This window comes from Sardina pilchardus, chromosome 23 (assembly GCF_963854185.1).
Source record: "Sardina pilchardus chromosome 23, fSarPil1.1, whole genome shotgun sequence".
NCBI classification, from domain to species: domain Eukaryota; kingdom Metazoa; phylum Chordata; class Actinopteri; order Clupeiformes; family Clupeidae; genus Sardina; species Sardina pilchardus.
Genome location: NC_085016.1, coordinates 22,525,330 through 22,545,412, shown reverse-complemented (window position 1 = coordinate 22,545,412; position 20,083 = coordinate 22,525,330). Strand labels below are relative to the sequence as shown.

The following is a 20,083-nucleotide window of genomic DNA, read 5'->3' as shown; positions in this document are numbered from 1 at the left end:
GGGCGCTATTACAGGAGGACCAATGAGAGGGTAGTCAGGAACAGAGGGACCAATGAGAGGATAGTCAGGAACAGAGGGACCAATGAGAGGGTAGTCAGGAAGTGAGGGGCCAATGAGAGAAGGTTGACATCAGAAAAGGACCAGAGAGAGGAAAGGGTATACACACTAGTCTACAGGAAACAGCTCAGTGTATGGTATATATGTGTTACATGAAGACAAAACACATCTGTGTTTGTTAGACAGAATAGCAACATAAAGCAAGATGCTCAAGTTAACAACCAATTATCTGTTGACACTTAACTGAAACATATGATGAAGGTTAAAGCTACTGAGGTAGTCGTTCAGTAAGTGTTCACCAACAATTTTGTAAACTGAACTTGAATCTCAACAGATGATCTATAAAAGTCTCGGTAGGTGGACTAGAAAACATTTCTGTGTGGGATAAACTGAGAAGTTTGTGTCTCCCTGACCAAGAGAATCCCAAAGCCGGGCTCACCTCTGTCTTCATGCTGGTGAATGGAGTCCAGTGTTGGGGTGGACTTGGACTTAGTCCTGAAACACACACACACACACACACACACACACACACACACACACACACACACACACACACACAGTAAGAACACACTGGTCAATGCACTGAAACGGCTCATCAAGTAGACCAAAAGGAAAGGACAAGGCACAACAAGCGGTCATACTGTAGACTTTAATGTCTATATTAACAATTGTGTTGTGTTTTTTATTCAGGCCATATGACTACAATAAACTGTTATAGCATACACATACAGAGCACCCAGACTGAGTACCAGTTCATCATCCTTGAAGGGGCAGCAACCAGAAGCACAAGAAGTGAAATCAAATTGAAATTTAAATCATACGTAAACTACTCTCCAGTTTAAACCCTTGGTTGCTTTGCTCGTCACGATATGAACACAAATGTGTCCAAGATGAATTTCTAGCTAGTGTCTTCCAGATTCATAAACGCTCATAAAGAATGATCAAAATAAAAGACGATGAGTGACACTTCATGGACATAAGGCCGCCCCTTGTGTGATGCCCGTGTCCAGCGTAACCATCCCAGCGGGCACTGGGGCGTTGGGTGCCCTGGCACACTGACCTGTCTGCAGCAGCGAGCGTGGCAAAGCTGTACGACTCGTCAGGCCTGAAGCACACAGGAGCGGCGGCAGCGGCAGACACACACACACAGACACACATAGAAAGTTACACAGCAATGGACACATACAGGTAACACACACACACACACACACACACACACACACACATACAAAACACGGCACACATGGCACATGGAGTTGAGGAGTAACACCTGATTACACAGCAGGAAGACAAGTAGGCTGGGTAAAAATAATCAATTATTGAAGGCTGTCTAAACTAACGATAATCACACCTTATCAAAAGACAACACAAAGCCTACAACGTGAACAGTGCATCTACATAATGATAATCTTTGTAATGACTTGATTGGTTAAGTGTTCTCATGAAGGTCACTTGACCTCCCTCCTCACCACTGATTGGCTGTGGTGCCTCCACACTCATATAGCCCCGCCTCCTTTGACGGGGAGCTGTCTGCACTGTGCACTGGCTCCTCCCTCGCCTTCACTGGCGCCTCCTCCTCTGGATACTGATTGGAGGTCACAAATGGCGAGGAAGCGGATTGGCGGGAAAAAGGTCGTGGAGTGCCGCCATTGGCCACTTCAAAGGCTCTGTGCTCCTGAGGGGGGTGTGGGTGTGATTGGTTAAGAGACTGTGATGCAATTTGCATTGTGCATTTTTTTTTAAATTATTAGCCTATTAGCCTTTTGGTGTTTTAAGCCCCCAACGTCATCTTCCAGGCAGCGCTGCATAGAAGGCACTAGGGTTAGGCAAGGGTTAAGGTTTGGTTTGGTTTGGTTTGGTGCTTTGAAGTAGATGGTGGGGGCTTAAAACACCATCGAGCTTCATATTGGCATCATGGCAGACATTTTTAAACGGAGGATATTGCACAGAATAAGCCAACAGCACAGTACAGTAAATCTGATATGTTTGTGCAAGGGTCACCAGAAACCTTTGACCGCAGCTTCCCAGCGAACTGGGGAACTCCTCAGCCTCAGAGTGACCATGTATGGAGATCTCCCTCGTTGAGGAAATAAAAACACAATAAAAAAAAGAAACCCTCACCTCTGGCCCCCTGAGCCCATCGCCATGGTTACCACCACCACCACCCACTTCCTGCTGGGCTCGTCGCCACTCATCTTCCAGCCTCTGCTGGTCTCGCTGGTACTTCTCCTGTCAGACACAGACACAGACACAGACACAGACACAGACACAGACACAGACACAGACACAGACACAGACACAGACACAGACACAGACACAGACACAAATTCAGACCAAGGGACTTCACCCTTTTTGTATAACATCAGTTTACGGTCATAAGCCCACCCGAACTTGGCAGCTAAAAATGTCTCAGACACAGGAAGAACACAAGCTATTAGTCATGTGTATCTGTAACCCTAAACCACTGAATGGCTCAGCTGTGCAGCCTACGCATGCAGTACCCCTGACTACCTGCAGGAGGCGCTCCTGCTCTCTCTGCCAGGACTCGTGCTTCTTCCTCTCCTCCTCCGGGTCCCAGGACCAGCGGCCGGCCGGCGCGCTGATGGACGGAACCTGCAGCTGAGGAGTCAGTAACCATGACGATGAATCAGTAACCATGACGATGAGTCAGACTAAAGATAACCATGCAAACATCACCACATGCAAACAGGCTGCGTTGTTCCTCTGAGATACCTCATTATTTACATTTGCAGTTTATGGGCGCATGAAAGCAGTCAAGATTAGAATATTCCACACCAACTCCTGCATATTTCATTACGGCCTCCTTTGAAGCGGTCAGCTTGCAACATTTTTAAAGTCTACATTTGTCAACATTTTAAATCTATGAACATAGAAGAGAAGTTACACACACTTACATCAGATATGGCGGATTCTGATCCTCCTGTCAAAGAGAGTGGGTGTGTCAGGGAAGGATGTGGAAGCAAGTATTTCAAAGATTTACTGATGGTTCACACTAAACTACCAATGTTCATCTAGACCGGTGATCAGACACTGGTTATACTGGTAATCTGATTTCCTTCAATCAGAGTCTACATTGTTGTTTCTGCCTGAGAGAATGCCTTTTCTTTTCAACCATTAGCAAATCTGAACCAAGACACCACATCACAGCAAAACAAACACAGAAATGGACATCACAAACACGTTTAAAAATAACTGATAAAAAGACCAAAACACTCTTATTGAAATTGCAATTATCTATGACATTTCAGCAGAGGCTTTTAGCATGCACACAGGTCAAATATGTATCTGCATTGAGTTTTAAAAGCCTTCCCTGCGGAGCCATGCACGCAGGCACACACACACAGGTTGAAGGCCCTTCAGCCTTCAGTCCCTTTCAGCTGTGAACGGTACAATTAATCTCTACAGGAGGGGTCCTTGCACCTACTAATTGGAAACACTTCACACACATCAGTCATTGAGGTATGGCGACACACACACACACACACACACAGCCGTGGATGAGCACATGAGTCACATCAGAGTGCAGCTTTTCCAGCAGAAGGAGCTGCTTTGTGTTCTACTCACAGCTGATTCATACAGTACATAGATGTAAGCCCCCCCCCCCCCCCGCCTTGTCTTTATAGTCAAAGTTGTCATCCAGGACTGCATATGGCTCCATACCACAGTGTAAACTAAACGAATATACAAACTTTTTTTTTTTTTTTTTTTTTTAAAGAACAAACAAGCCAACAAACATACAAACCAACCAAACAAACAAAGAGGGGTGCAAATAACCACAGCAATCTTGCAATCTCATTCTGCATTACCACAGAGATAGACCCAGGAGCTCACTCCTGACGCGGGGACTCCTGGGGAGACGAGTGACATCATGACATTTACCAACACACACACACACACACACACACACATTCACATACAGAGCAGGACATTACAGGGCCAACACATATATAAGGCATCTCAACACATATATAAGGCATCTCAACACTGGAGTGGAATGAGGCTCAATGAGTGTGTTTGGATAGCAGCTGATGTGGTGTGAATAGAGATGCCCTATAATAAATATGGAATAACAGACTGCCCGCACTACGGCAGCACAACCTGAAGACAAGGTCACCAACCCCAAACTGGGGTAAGGAGACGCATTTGACAACTTCAACAGGTGATGACAATCACAATTTAAGTCATTACACAAAACGCACACACACACAATTAAGACACCACAAACGTTAATTAACTTAAACAAATTTCGCAAGCAGGCAATAACTTAATTCCTTAACCAATCTGAATTAAACCCTCAGCCTTGTATTCCCCATCACAAACACACGCAGATCATAATTAAGTCCAAACGTACCCGATTTCCCACACACACACACACAGCTGTTTACCTGAAAAAAATTCTAGCCTCCTTCTACGGTTTTTCATAGCAATGCGCTCATAGTCTACACAGAACAATAGGAGAGAGCAGGTCATGTGTCAGTGGCCAGCAGACTGCTGGTGTGTGTGTGTGTGTGTGTGTGTGTGTGTGTGTGTGTGTGTGTGTGTGCGCGCGCAAGTGAGTGTGTGCATGTGGGTGTGCGTGTGGTGATACAGCAGTGTAATTACCTTTGTTTCTCAAAGTCACAGCCTCATTGTGGAAACCACCATTCATTTGTGAGGGTCCCACATTCTGTAACAAGACAATAGATTACTGTGGCTCTGCAATCCACCCAGTTCTCAGACTGTTCTTTCACACGCTTGCATAACAAAATTACTAAATGGTAATTTCTTCTCCAGAGTAACTACTTCTCTCTTTCACAACAGAGCCGCAACGATTATTCTGAAAGTCCAGGAATCTATTGATTATCTTATTGATTAATCAAGTGGATGTTTAAAAGAAATGCACAGAGAAGTAATATAAGCAGAATATATTAGTTTATAATCAGTACATTTTAAACAAAAAAGAAAGACACAAACTGTTTTACAATTATCAAAAATTGTTGACGGTTGATTTAGTAATAGTGAATGACTAATGAATTAATTGATTAATTGACGCAGCCCTACCACACAACACTTCTTCCCCCCCTAGGACCTTTTCACTAGTTACAGTTGGACACAGTAACTGACAGGAACTCTCAACAACAAGGTCAGATCAGACTGGTCTTCAGTAAAAGAATGCAATGTCCGAAACACAGCATTGAGCTCCCATATTTAAATGTACATAGAAAAGATAAGCAACATTTTGACCCTGCTGGGTCTTCCTCAGGCAAGACTGGGCACCTTTCTACCTCACAGAACATACAGAGAGACAGAGAGACAGAGAGAGAGAGACAGAGACGTACACTGAAGAGCATTGAAGAGTTCTATGGGGTACTCACGCTGTGGGTCAGGCCGTTAGTTAAGGGCTTGGCAGCAGAGGCTGCGGCGATGCCGGTGTCCTGACTGACGTCGATGTAGTGCTCCGGCCGACCTACAAGTGTTGAATCCGCACTGGTCAGATTGAGGGTCTTATGGCTTTTAAACGGCAGGGAAGGATGACCGCTCCAGCCCCAGTCTGTGACACACAGCGCAGCCCAGCGTAGCGTAGCGTACACACACACACATACGCAAACGCCGCCGCCAACGCCGGGGGGTACCAAAATAACAGAAAAGCCGCAAAATCAGTCAAATCTGTCTGACGTGATTTTGGGTTTCAAAACACCAGGATGGCCTTCAAGTCAGTCACAATCAACATCATGATCTTATTGGATATAAAGTTACACAGCGAGAGGCCTTAATGTATCTACAAATAAACCACATTGTCCGTGCTGTATGCACCGGATTGCTGTTATAACGTGAACAATTGAGTGATGTGAACAAATTAGATGCAAATTAAATAGTGTGAGAATAGAGGAAAATGTCAGTGCTGAGGAAATTTAGTTCCGAAAGGTTAGAAAGCAAGGAAGCCACCCTGGTTAGCCAGCTTTTCAGCCCGATGGTTGGAGGTTTGCTTTGGGTGAAACAGAGGACACCAGACCGACCACCTTTCCCAGAACCAACAAACTTTAACCCAAAGCACCCAGCAGAGCATACACACACACACACACTTAACCCAAAGCACCCAGTAGAGCACACACATATATCACACACACACACACACACACACGATATGTAGCACATAGCAGAGCATACACACACACACGCAGAGCTTTCCACAATCAACTTAAAACACACACTCTATCTCCACAAACGCACTTAATCCCGAAGCTAGAGACAAGCAGGGCTCCTTCATCACAGCATAGCCCAGTTAAAACACTGCAAAGCAAACACTGCTTTCAGACATCCACCACACATGTTACCCCCAAGCAACAGACCAAAAAAAGCCTGCAGCCTTATACCATAGACAATTAAGGAAAACACCCATATCTGTCTACACATACACACACCCACATCCATCTACACACACACACACCCACACCAGAAACAAGTATTTCACACTGTACAGCAGACCTACACCTCTAGAAGGCATCTAATGTTTTTTTCCCTGTGTGGATGAGCAGGTCCTAAACACCTCCTCAGGTCTAACTAGAGACACACAAAACCAGCCAACACTCCTGCTTTGAGAAACGGGCCATTTCTCTCAGACTTGCATGCAAAACTGACCAAGACATATGGTGATATAGGGCTCTTCTCATTCATCCTTTTATCTATCCTCCCTTTCTTCCTTCCTCGATCCCCTGGCTCGTTCCCACTGATCTATATAAAAAATGATGGGGTGGCAACAATGGGATAGTCTATCCAGTGTTCTTTAAAGATCAGTGGGAACGAGCCAGAGGACCGCGAATCGAGGACTGAGGAGACAGGTTGAGAAGGGGCCATGGTCATGCACATGTTCATGCAAGTCTACAGAAGAAGGGCCTTAATCAGTTTACACCACGGCATACCCCCACGGCATACCCGCAGGGTCATATTTTGACATGCAAATCAGGTTTCTGGCAAACAGTTGCGGTTAACTTTTGGCAATGCTGCAGCAAATTTGCGCAATTTCACAGGCAAATTAGGTTGGTCACCAGAAGTTCACTGGAAGTTTGCCATTTTTGGCTAAGTGTGGTGGCAAACCGGTGGCAAACATTGGCAAACTTCTGTCAATATTTTCTAGTGAACTCATTTGTTTCCCACAAACCTGCCGCAAACATGAATGTTTGTGATTGTTGTGTGCCGTCTATGGTGACTTGATCTATGGGAGTAGACCTGCTGCTGACTTTAGAACAGGGAGGATTAAAGCCAGAGGGAGCAGACACACACACGGATGTGTGTGACCCTCAAGACAGAAGACACACACACAGACATTTGAAATGTGGTATGTAGCCCCATGCTGGAGACACACACACCCTCCAGACAGACACACACACCTCCAGACATACATAAAGACAGATACACACAAACACCCCTCCAGACATAATTAAACACGCACGCACGCACGCGCACAGACACACACACACACACACACACACAGAGGGCCTCACCGGCGTGTCCATGGCGCCGCACGTCCATGAGGAGGTTGCCCTTGGCGAGGGCCTCTGCCATGCTGTCCTTCCACTGCGTGTAGCTCATGTGCCCCACGCTGTGCCCGCCTACCGCCAGGATCTCATCGCCCACGCACAGGTGGCACAGCTCCGCAGGACTGCCTGGGGGGGCAAGGGGCAAAGGTCAAAGGTCAAAGGGCTCCGTTTAGAGTTTTAGGGCTCATTTACCCAATTCTCAACCCTTGGCAGGTTTCAACTACGGGCAGTTCTACAAACTCATTTTTTTTGCAGGTGCAGCTTTTTAAGAGTCAAATATTTGAAGAAGTTTGACTCTACAAACGGCAATCGTGTAAATACACTAGTGTGCAGTGGTCACTCAGAACAGGATCAGATGAGTGTGTTTCTGCCGTCTCTGTGTCTGGACAGTAATCTAATGGTTGGTTGGATGGGTGCAATCGTACCAAGATAACTGCTGAACAGCAGAGTGCAAAACTGCCAAATCGACCCGATCTGCATACAGTAGCAAACACAACATTCCACGACAACATACCAAGAGAGCCAGTGCAAATACCTGAGTGCCCAGCCCTAGCAACACACACACACACACACACACTGCCTATAACAAACCAGACATACGCCTACCATACACACTATTACCAGTGAGGAAATTCCTCACGTCTCCAGACCGACACACTTAAACAACACTGTGTGTAGTAACACAAATAGATTCATAGAATGGAATAGAATGTTCATGAAATTCAGTGACTTGGAGCAATAAAGTCACACTAAATCAATCTCATATCTTGAGGCAAAGTGTGAATCGTCAGCTTGGCTGTCTGTACTCCACTTGAGGCTGAAGGTAGAACTCCCTTTAGGGCGTTCTTTCCCCCCACCTCAGGTGCTATGTAGGTTATGTGATTCCACTGCCCCAGAGGAACAGACCAGGGCTGGGCAGCAGGCTGCGTTCTGTCCCCGCTAGACAGCAGACTAATCCTCCTGATGCATGCAGGGTAAATAACACCTCTCCTACTCCACATCAATCATGCATGTACCCCTTAGCCAGGACAGAGGACGAGGACACACACACACACACACGAACGAACGATGAGGACACACGTACACACGATGACCGTGCTCTTCCGCATCTATCTGAGCATGCATCCTCACACACACAACCATGTAAACCAAACACCTTTACCATGAGCATGTGCTGACACACACACACACACACACACCTTTTACCCTAAGCCAACATTGTACAAACTGACAACCAGTTCACTAAATCAACCTTTTATCAACATGAATGTGTCCCTTCTCAAAGGTTCGGCATCTCACACAGTTACCTACAGTATATTAAGATTACTGAATTAGACTGAGGTTTCACATGGTGAATTACCAAACTGAGCCCAACCCCACAAGGCACTGAGTCTGAAGCCTTTAACCCATACAAGGACCAACCAAAGAGGGAAATACCCATGTAAATGTGTCAAGTGAGTTCCTTAAAAACCAACCTGCTCCTCTTCTCACCTGCCACTTGCCCTCACCTGTCTTAACACAGGTGACTCCAGATGCTGCTCTTACCTGCGCTCTGCCCTGCCCTAACCCATCCTACTGTAACACAGGTGACCTCAGGTGCTGCTCTTACCTGCGCTCTGCCCTGCCCTCATCTCACCTGTCCTAACAGGTGTCCCCAAGTGCTGCCCTTACCTGGCTGGATGGAGGTGATGCGGGCTCCAGTAGAGTCCCAGTGGGTCTGGAAGCCAAAGTCCGTACCGGTGTTGGGTCTCTGGTTCAGACTGACTCGCATGTCACTGTGGAGCACCTGAGAGAGAGAGGGAGGGAGGGAGGGAGGGAGAAGAAGAGAGAGAGGTAGAGGTAGAGGAAGAGGGATGTAGTGAAGAGAAGGTAAAGGCATGAGAGAGGGAGGGAGAGGAGAAAGAACAGGAGTAGAAGTGGAAGGTTACATCTGAGGATCCTGTGTCATGAGTTTCCTGCAAGAAACTGGAGCTCACCTACTGCATCACCACACACACACACACACACACACACACACACACACACACACACACACACACACACACACAATCTGACATCACACAAAATGCATGCAAAGGCATGTACCATGCACTTCCATGACACTAACTTCAAAGAAGATCAAATTCCAAAACACAATGGATAACACCTATCCTCTACTTGACTCCACCACAGGAGAGAGTTTGAGTGTGCTGGAGTGTTGATTTGGACTGAATCAACCAACAGTAGCCAGAATCAGAATCAGTAACAGAATCTGGCTCGAAAATGGAAGTACCGTTAGTAGGGACCATCTGGTCTGAGTTTTTAGAATTTGACCGCTGATGGTTGATAAAGCCAAGCAGACACTGTGCAATTTGGCTCAATTGCCTGCAGCACAGTGACACACACACACACACACACACACACACACACACACAGCAAGACAGATCCAAATCAGTTTGTCATATCACCCAATCACAAAAGACAGGTGGACTATGGCGGACTGCTGTTCTGTTGCTGACCCAATTATATGGTTCTGGTAAAGCCCTGATCATAATTCTTCTTACCTCACTCTCCACACTCTGAGGTCCAGATGTGTAGTCAGGAAGTGATGCGGTGAAGTTGGGAGGAGATGATTGGTTGATGCCGGCAGAGGTCCGCCCACCTTCCTCCCTTCTCTCCTGTCTTGGACTGCTCTGCATGGGCGGAGCTAAAGGTCGCTCGAAATCAGCAAAGGGCGCGACCTTTGCGTAGGGGGCAGGCAGACTGGTGAAGAGAGCTGGGCCCTTTGTGTTGCTCAGGAGGCTTTTATGCGAGTCATCCTTCTACACACACACACACACACGGTCAAGAGTCAAGACACAGGCACATTGACCAGTGAGATGAATTAAAACCAGTGGATCAACATGCAGCAGGAACAATAACACAGAAAAACACTGTAAACAGGACAATGATCTCTGATGCAGCAAAGGTTAACATGGGGCACTTAAAACAACATTCCTCAATAGAACATTTGCATTCATTCCCTTAGCAGGTGCTTTTATATAAAGTCACTTACAAAATGACAAACAACTACAATATTGCAAAGGAGACCTTCAGTAATAATAAATACTACTTCCAGAGGATGAGAGTGCAGAAGTTTAAGCATTAGTTAAAGTGTAGTCGAAGGAGAAGGAGGAAGAAGGAAGTCGAAGGGAAGTATGTCAGGTGTGTCGGGTTGTTAGATGTGGTTGTTGGAGCACAAACGCATTGCTCTACTTGCAGCACAGTAACAAGATGCTCCTTCAGAGAAGAATTCAATAGTAAGTTACTGAGGAACAGACAGTCTATGCCCTTCACACACACACACACACACACACACACACACACACACACACAGAAGGTTGAGTTTCAGTCTACAGTGGGAAAACGGAGCACACACACCTATGGGCACAATTCATTATTTACAGCAGAAGCCAGGTGATCAGGTGGAGGGGTAATACTACTCCACACACACACACACACACACACACACACACACACACACACACAGAGTAGGGGCAAGCAAGTGTGTCACAAAAGTAACTTGCTCAGTAGTTAAGTCAACTGACTGACAAAACTGCCCGTCAGTAGGTCTGTAAAGCTTATGCGAACATTCACATTTACAAACTGAACTCCTGGTGTCAATTGTAAATATTGTAGTCCAGCCAATAGACTGGCACCATTACACACCACCAGAGCTATAATCACAAGACAGAGCAGTAGGTCTGCACTAATGCTCACATTGTTGTTTTTATTACTGTATTTATTTTATTTCTGTGAGCACCTTGGATCAACTGCATTGTGTGTGCAAGTGTGCTATATAAATAAATGTGACTTGAGAGCTGATGCCAGTGTTCATATTTACAAACTGAACTAATATTTAAAAACAATACCGGGAGTGAGCCAGTCACCCAGTCAGACAATCATCACTGTCATCACACAGCAACAAGGCAGGAGAAGATCAATCACACACACACCCACACACACTTTCAGAGCTACGATCACAAGACCGGACGTGGTCACTAAACACCAGAGCCTAGAAAGAGAAAGGGAGAGAGAACTGAGAGAGAAACAAAACAAAGGAGTAGAAAAGGCAGGACAGACTAAATGTAGGGCAGGGGAAGATGAAGGAGATTAGCCCTCAATGAGTGGCTCACACACTGAAAGAGCCGAGAGAAAGCCTAGACGCACAACACTTAGAGACAGGGGAGCGGAGGGGACAAAACAGCCTGCTGAAACAGGACAGAGGAGCGTCACAGAGTGGACAAAACCATCAGCTTAAACAGGACAGACAAGAGTGCTTTAGAGGGGTCACAGAGTGGACAAGACCTGATTAAACAGGACAGACTGGAGAACTTTAGAGGAGTCACAGGACCCAGGGGGAACTCGGGCGGCTACTCACCGCGTAGAGCTTCGACATGGACACTCTGGAGGAGGTCTTGGCCCCAAAGGGCCGCGGGGTGACCCCAGCGGAGAGGCACGAGCTGCCCTCGGACCGCCGGAAGCCCCGGGGCAGGGTGGACGACATCCTGGATCCCCCGTCGAAGGGCTTCACCGCGGGGGTCCCGGGCCGGTAGAGCGGGCCGCCTCCCTGCAGGTCCTCCATGGGGTCCAGTCCGGCGCTGGCACCGTACGGGGTCTGGGGCCCGCCGGGACGCGCCATGGGGCTGCCCGTCAGACTGGACGACACCGGGCTGTTCCAGTGGACCTTGAGAGCGCCGGGGGCCACCGACTGGGCGCCGTTCGCCATCCTAGCAGGGCTCTCGGGGCTGCCACTGCTTCCCATGAGCCCTGGCATGGAGCCGGAGCCGGGGGCAGGGAGGGAGGCCAGGTCCGTGGGCAGGCTGCCCAGCGGGAGGCTCTCTCCTTGGGCCGCGGGCTCGGAGGGAGGCAGGCGTCCTCTGAAGGTGGCGGCGGCGGCGGCTGCTGGACCCTCCACGGCCTGACCACGGGACAGCGGAGCACGTGAGCGGTGTGTGAGGTCGGCCTCGTGCTGCTGCTGCTGCGGCTGCAGGTGGGGTGTGGGTGGGTGTGTGTGAGCGAGAGTGTGTGTGTGTGAGGAGTAGCAGATGGGGGCGTAGACACTGCCACAAAAGGCCTCCTGCTCACTGCAGAGAGAAAGAAGAGGAGAGGGAGAAGTGGCTATCAGATAACAGTTTCTCTCTCTCTCACACACACACACACACACACACACACAAACACACACAGAGAGAGAACTGAACATAGACTCAACACACCTCCGACTGAACAAGAGAGAGAGGGCAAAATAAAAACAAGAAGTCTGCCCTTTATATCTTTTAACAGTAGACACACACACACACACACTTCCTATGTAGGGAACACGCATGACTTCCATTCTGACCTCTCCCACTTCACACACACACACACAGGCAGGTGTTGATCCATGTGTGACACTACATACCTCACATACCTGGTTAGTTTACACGCAAGGCCATGAGAACAACAAATAAGTAAGGTGCGTGTGTGCGCGCGCATGTTCAGCACCTGGTGGTAGTCAGGTGATGTTTGTGTTCAAGCCTCAGTGTGAGTGCCGTCTGCACCATATATACTGTGTGTGTGTGTGTGTTGTACTGTACCTCCTCTCCAGCAGCTCTTCGTGTGTGTCCAGCCCCCTATCCTCTCTCTTCCTGTGAAGATCAGAGTTTGTAGTGCGCCGCCTGTCCTTCCAGCGCGTCAGGTCCTAACACACACACACACAGTTACGTAAGCTGATGAACAGGCATGCAGAGTAGCAGAATAGACCGTTTGTTTGGGTGTTTAATTTTAAACCATTTCAGCAGCTAAGGCTATTTAAAGGGAAAATGTCAGGTTAACAACATGTGTATTTAATGTGTAAATGAATCAGTGGAGATATAAATGTTTTAAATCATTACTCTAAATACACTACGACAGCATTTACAGCAAACGGTCAACGGAGTGATAGAAAAGAGAAATTGGCAGGTTAAATTTGTAATTAAGATTAATAATGTCCTCAAAACTCCCCATATTTCCATATACTTATGAACATACAGTAGATGTATATGTCATAGATATGGCTGTAAATGTGGTCACAGTACATTTTTAGTAATAATTTAAAAAATGCCTACATCTTCACTGATCTATCTACACATTAACTAACATTAATTAACATTTTGTTAACATGAAATATACACTGGGTCATTCCACCTCAATTCAACAAATGCCTTCTGCTTGACCATCTCAGATTTCCTTCACAATTTTACCACCTGAAGAGTAACCATTTAAACTAACTTAGCCAAAATATTAGATTGGTATACCTAATACATCCAGAGAAAAACGTTTTTGAACATGGCACCCCCCTTCTGATTTTTGGCACATTGGCGCCCTCATCTAAATCGGCAGCAAAGTTCAGATGTCATTATCTCAAAAAGTGTTCAAGCTAAAGACTTCAAATTTTCTGGGAATAATGATTGCTACCTATAGATTCCACATATTCATTCGTAGGCCGTATGTATTGATACTGACTGTGTTTCAATCTTGTGAAATCAGAAGAAAAATGGCAGATTTTTTTTCAACCCCCACATTGGGTGCCCCATTACACAATTTGTAAACAAAATGTTTGACAAATGGTTATGTCTTTCTACAGAAGTGTTTAAGCTGTCTTTGGAAAAGTAATTAAGAGGTGTCTATATTGCTTTTTTCTTGGAAGTATTGTAACACAAAACTGAAAAATAATCAATTTGGATGATATTGTATCTCCCCATTACAGAGGTATGACACGCTATACCAATGCATTGAACACATCTCCAGAAAGAGTATGAAATGGGCTTTCAGACTGTGAAATTTCAAGATGGTATTATGGCTGCAGTTATTTAAAAACATTTTTTTAAATATTGGTCTATTACAATTAGCGTTGCTTTTTTGTGCTATTATTTAATGATTTCATAATCCTTGTCTTATTCCTAAGTATCAGATGTTTATGTCTCATACTGTTAAACATTTATATTTTCATTTACTTGCTGAGTGATGAACTAATAAAATATTTCCTGTATTTCCGAAATAAATTGCTGCTGTCACTATTTAATGCCACTAGATGTCACTGTTCATGGATATCAGCAATGTGTTGTTATAGTAGACCAATATTTCAAAAATAACATTTCAATAAACATAGCCATAATACCATCTTGAAATTTCACAGTCTGAAAGCCCGTTCCATACTCTTTCTGGAGATGTGTTCAATTCATTGGTATAGCTTGTCATACCTCTGTAATGGGGAGATACAATATTATCCAAATTGATTGTTTTTCAGTTTTGTGTTACAATACTTCCAACAAAAAAGCAATATAGACACCTCTTCATTACTTTTTCAAAGACAGCTTAAACACTTCTGTAGAGAGACATAACCATTTGCCAAACATTTTGTTTACAAATTGTGTAATGGGGCACCCAATGTGGGGGTGTGAAAGAAATCTGCAATTTTTCTTCTGATTTCACAAGACTGAAACACAGTCAGTGTCAACACATACGACTTACGAATGAATATGTGGAATCTATAGGTAGCAATCATTATTCACAGAAAAATTGAAGTCTTTAGCTTGAACACTTTTTGAGATAATGACATCTGAACTTTGCTGCAGATTTAGATGAGGGCGCCAATGTGCCAAAAATCAGAAGGGGGGTACCATGTTCAAAAATGTTTTTCTCTGGATATATTAGGTATACCAATCTAATATTTTGGCTAAGTTAATTTAAATGGTTACTCTTTAGATGGTAAAAGTTTGAAGCAAATCTGAGATGGTCAAGCAGAAATTTTCTCTAAAATCTGTTGAATTGAGGTGGAATGACCCCACTTTAATGGCCAGAGCATTGTGTGTTATAGAAGTTAAAATATGAGCTGTACTGACAGAGACATACATAGTGTGCACACACCCCGAAGAGACTCAAACACAGGTGTGTGTGTGTGCGTGTGTGTGTGTACCTCCTGCCACTTGGCCTCAGTCTCCTTGATGCGGCCGTGGATCCTGCGGAGGTGCTCCTGCCTGAGTTGTCCGGCAGCAGCTGCTTCCAAGCCGATGTCAAAGGTCAACGCGGAGCGGTAGAGGTGAGGGGTCAAAGATGTCGACGAGCCCAGAGGGATGTCACTCAGGGACTTACTCCTGACCAGAGGAGAGCCGAGGAGAATGAGATGACCGAGCGCACACACACCAAAATATACATCTCTCGCTCTCTCACACACACACACAGCTCAACATGTGACACCAGAAACCGGGACAAGATCAATGTCAACACTGCACAGCACAAAGTTAGCAGATGATGTCAAAGCAGGGCAAGCAGGCCATGCAAAGGCGCACCATAAACATAATGGCCTGCTTTGCATGACTCATTACCACACCACCGATAAAGACAGCTTTGCATGAGGCCACAAACCATAATATGAACAAAGCGGTTCTCACATAATTATTGGTCATGAAAATGACCAAACACCTCCATCTTTCCCACACACACACACACACACACACACAAACCATGGAGCACATAAACAGAGATAAGAAACTCAAACACAAGTGACCGGTCAGGCGCATCATGCCTTACCCTGGACATTTGCTTAGCAATTTGCAATGCTGACCAGCAGCTTAAGTCCAGAGAGAGAGCGAGAGAGCGAGAGAGAGAGAGAGAGAGAGAGAGAGAGAGAGAGAGAGAGAGAGAGAGAGAGAGAGAGAGAGAGAGAGAGAGAGAGAGAGAGAGAGAGAGAGAGAGAGAGAGAGAGAGAGCGAGAGAGCGAGAGAGAGAGAATATTATCAGTTGGACGGACAACACAGGAGGAGTTTTAAAACAGGGCAGCAAAGCGGGCTGGACACCAGCGAAGGCTTCAGTGGACCAGTGGGGCGGGCCTTGGTCCAGAACAGACCAGCGGCAAGGTCCACTCAGCCCAATTCAATCTAGAGCGCCACCACCACAGCAGCATAGGCACCTCTTCCCACCAAACACACACACACAGCAGAGCATGATCATCTCATGCCTTCCCGAGACACACACACACACACACACACAGCAAAACAGGCTATGGCAGCAGATAGATGGCAGCAGATAGATGGCAGCAGTGGAAGCCCTTAGAGGAGCACTGGCCAGAACGAGCAGAGGACTTACCCCACAGTCACATAGGTCCGCAGAGGTAGTCTAGGAGACACACACACACACACACACACACACACACACACTTGGAATCACTACGGAGGGGAGTCCCACCTACACACTAATGACCGCCACAGGAGCCAAGTTCTCCAGTCTCACAGAGCGGCTACTTTTGACAGAGTTAAACAAGAAGAACCAGATTCCAAACACACCAGCTCAGCAGCCAGGGAAAGGCGGGAGTTGACAAGGGGAGGTGGCCACACACACACACACACACACTCTTTCTCTCTCTGATAATGTGGTGGGACCTACCCCAATTGTATTCAGCTCTTCAGCTTAACACTACAGACAGACTTTGAAGTAGAAATGTGAAACTATACTTACAAGGGAGCACTTTGGGAGGAGACAAAGGCATTAAAACATTAACTCATTAAACACAATTACACATGAAAAGGGCATTCAGAGTCAGGTTATAGTGGATATGTCCAGGGACCAGAGGGGCTGGACAACAGAGGGAAAGACCACTTGGCTCCCCTGCTGCTGTTGACGTACGCAGTTATGTCACTCAAGTTCTGCACCAACACATGCAAAACACACACACACACACACATACACACAACTCACGCGCCAGTGAGAGAATCCGAGTGTCCCTCTCACACCAAAACACACACACACACACACACACAGACTTTGTTTTGTTGACCATCTTTATTGAACCATGAAAGTAATGCAACACCATCCAACACATACTCACACAACTCTGACAGCTACGTCATGACACCACCGCTAGCACTAGGCTATCAAATGCAGATGAGGTCATTGTCCTTTCCAACAGTCTCTGTCCATGCTCTGAAAACATGACCACACAGGGAGCTGTGTAAACACTGCTGCAAAGCTTCCTGGGAATTGTAGTATATATCTGGCTGTGTCAGCACTATGGTTCATGTTTACATGAGGGGGCAGAAACTTCAGTGAGCATTTATTCAGTTCAAACACATTTCATACACATTTCAAACGAATATCTCACACAACTGCAACATGTACACAGCTTACTAATATCGCAACTTTGACATCAAGTATTGCAAAGCAATAAATTACATGGATGGCATCAATTATTTGATGTGAATACAACAAAAATAGTTTGTTCACTTTCTGATCAAAGCATCGCAGGCAGGCAGTGTAAGTCAAAATAAATTCAAAATCCAAGTGTTCCTTAGTTTTGGGACTTTTCCGCTGAGGGCACTTCTGAGACGTTGTCTGCATCAAGAATGACATGGACTGGTATGCTACCATGTCGGAAAACTTCTTTGGGACAGATGAGCGAGATCCTCTCAACAGAGGATTCCTGTTTTGCTGAAAGTTCAAACAGCTGAGGCTCTATTTCAGAGGAGAGGGGATTCACTCTAGTTTTACCCATTTTTAGAAGAGGAGCTTCCATTCTAGAATGGTCCATTTGAGAGGAGTAGAGAAAAAACAATCTATTCTAGAACAGTCTATTTTTAGAGGCAGAGGACTCAACCCCTCTAAAACCACCACTCCAGGTGATAACCCTGAAGGTTCTAAGATGGCAAAACCTACTCCTGCCACTCAGAGCTCGTTTGGCTGGGATGAGAGAGTGTGTTTGTCAGAGGAAGAGAGGGAAGCAGAGGGGTGGAGGAGGAGGAGGAGAAGAAAAGGTGGAGGGGGCCATCTCAGGGAAACATCTAGAAAGGGTTCAAAAGAGGGTTGAAGAGCTATTTTAGATACACAAAAGCAAACTCCATAAAACTGGATATGAACATCACACTCCATACGTGTCTAGCCACACACAGTATCTATGTGAACTAGAAAAATCTTCATCAGGTCAGATCCTGCATATTGCCTGTGTGTTGAGAGTTAGAGACTAGCGGTAGCTTTGGTAGGACTTAGTGCTTGGGGGGGGGGGGGGGGGGGTCTGAATAGTACTCGGCTAGTGCTACCCAGGTGACGTCCAGCTGTGAAACCGATCTGGCCCCGTGTCGGCGCGGAGCCGGTTGAGATCTGGCTGCTATCTGGCAGGTAAGCTAGCAGTGGCAGGAAGGAGTGGGCGTGGCTTCAATGGGTGGGCGGGGCTCTAGGGGGTGCAGAGGCGGGGCGCGCACGTCCAGCAAGCCACGGGTTGATGTCATAATCAGAGTCATCATCGTCCTCCGAGCCCGACTTCTTTCGGCTACAGCCAGCAGAGATGAACAGATGAACGGGGGTGAGAGATGGAGAGAGAGAAAGAAAGAGAAGAGGGAGGAGTGCAAAGGAGTGAATGAGGGAATGAGGGAGGTGAAGCAAGAGCAAGAAATGGAGTGAACAGGGGAGACGGACGTGAAAAAGTGAAGAGATAAAAACAAACAGATCAGAATGACAAGACAACAGCAGGAGTAAAGTCTACTGAAGACTATAGAACAAGCAGACAGGAGGAGACAGCTAGGGTGGGAAAAGCAGTGAAACCGTCTCAAACCACATACTTCCATACTAAACCACATGTCAGTATAGTGCTTAAACTAAGTATTAGAAGTGTGCAAGTACGCAGTTTGATAGACAGCCCTAGACTTCAGTGCATCAGGCCTTTTCCCAACACAGGTAAAGCTCCAGAGGGCAATCAGGTAAAACTCAATCACAACTTCATCATCTCACTGCATCTAGGGCACTGGTCAACCTGCAAGATAAACTGTCCTGCACCCACACACACACACACACACACCCCTTCCCTACCCACAATTCCTCTCTCTGTCCCTCTCATCCTCAGACCGACCTGTAGCCCTACAGCTTTTTGTGCCAACTGACCAATCTGCAAAATGAACTGCCCTCCATAAAACCTCTCCCTACCCACAATGCCTCTCTCTCTCTCTCTGTCCCTCTCCTCGTCAGACCGACCTGAAGCCCTGCAGCTTCTTGTACCAGGGCCGTCTCTGGGAGCCCATCTGGATGCGCTGGACGTGCTCGTCCTCCTCGGGGGTCCAGTGCTTGGGCAGGAAGCGGGCGGCCTCGGGGTTACTGGAGGTCAAGTGGACGCTGTGTCCGACCCGGCGGGCGTACAAGTCGTCCATCACGAGGTCCGGGTCTCCGCTGCCGCGGCGGTCATCGTCGTCCTCGTCGTCCTCGGCCGATGAGCCGGACTCGCAGGCGTGGTGGTGCAGGGCCTGCAGGAACATCTCCTGGGGGTCGCGGGGGTCAGGGCTGCGAGGGGTCGTGGGGGTCAAGGTCGAGTCTCTCTCCGACGAGTGGGGGGACATGGTGCCGCTGGTTGAGAGATAGCTACAGTGTCATGAGCAAACAACGAGCAGCGTGAGCGGTGGGAGCACGACGGCCACATGCAGGGTTAGTGCCCGAAGAGCGCGACAACTCATCTTGGACAGCCACACACACAC

General features: G+C 46.7%; 1 protein-coding gene across 4 annotated transcripts in view; it reads right to left on the bottom strand.

Moving 5' to 3' along the window:
* Positions 1-20,083, bottom strand: part of lmo7b (LIM domain 7b) — a 40,391-nt gene that overhangs the window by 5,325 nt on the left and 14,983 nt on the right. The window contains exons 10-25 of one of the 4 annotated variants that reach the window (XM_062528501.1): positions 16,719-16,748; positions 15,550-15,727; positions 13,190-13,293; positions 11,995-12,700; positions 10,139-10,396; positions 9,267-9,381; positions 7,560-7,721; positions 5,433-5,608; positions 4,681-4,744; positions 4,464-4,517; positions 2,973-2,998; positions 2,569-2,676; positions 2,179-2,286; positions 1,527-1,732; positions 1,118-1,162; positions 497-552 (exon numbers count right to left, since the gene is read on the bottom strand). In XM_062528501.1, coding sequence (XP_062384485.1) covers positions 497-552; positions 1,118-1,162; positions 1,527-1,732; positions 2,179-2,286; positions 2,569-2,676; positions 2,973-2,998; positions 4,464-4,517; positions 4,681-4,744; positions 5,433-5,608; positions 7,560-7,721; positions 9,267-9,381; positions 10,139-10,396; positions 11,995-12,700; positions 13,190-13,293; positions 15,550-15,727; positions 16,719-16,748 — 2,396 coding nt within the window. The remainder of the gene's footprint in view (positions 1-496; positions 553-1,117; positions 1,163-1,526; positions 1,733-2,178; positions 2,287-2,568; positions 2,677-2,972; positions 2,999-4,463; positions 4,518-4,680; positions 4,745-5,432; positions 5,609-7,559; positions 7,722-9,266; positions 9,382-10,138; positions 10,397-11,994; positions 12,701-13,189; positions 13,294-15,549; positions 15,728-16,718; positions 16,749-20,083) is intronic. The other 3 variants (XM_062528505.1, XM_062528504.1, XM_062528502.1) reach the window with 3 other exon arrangements.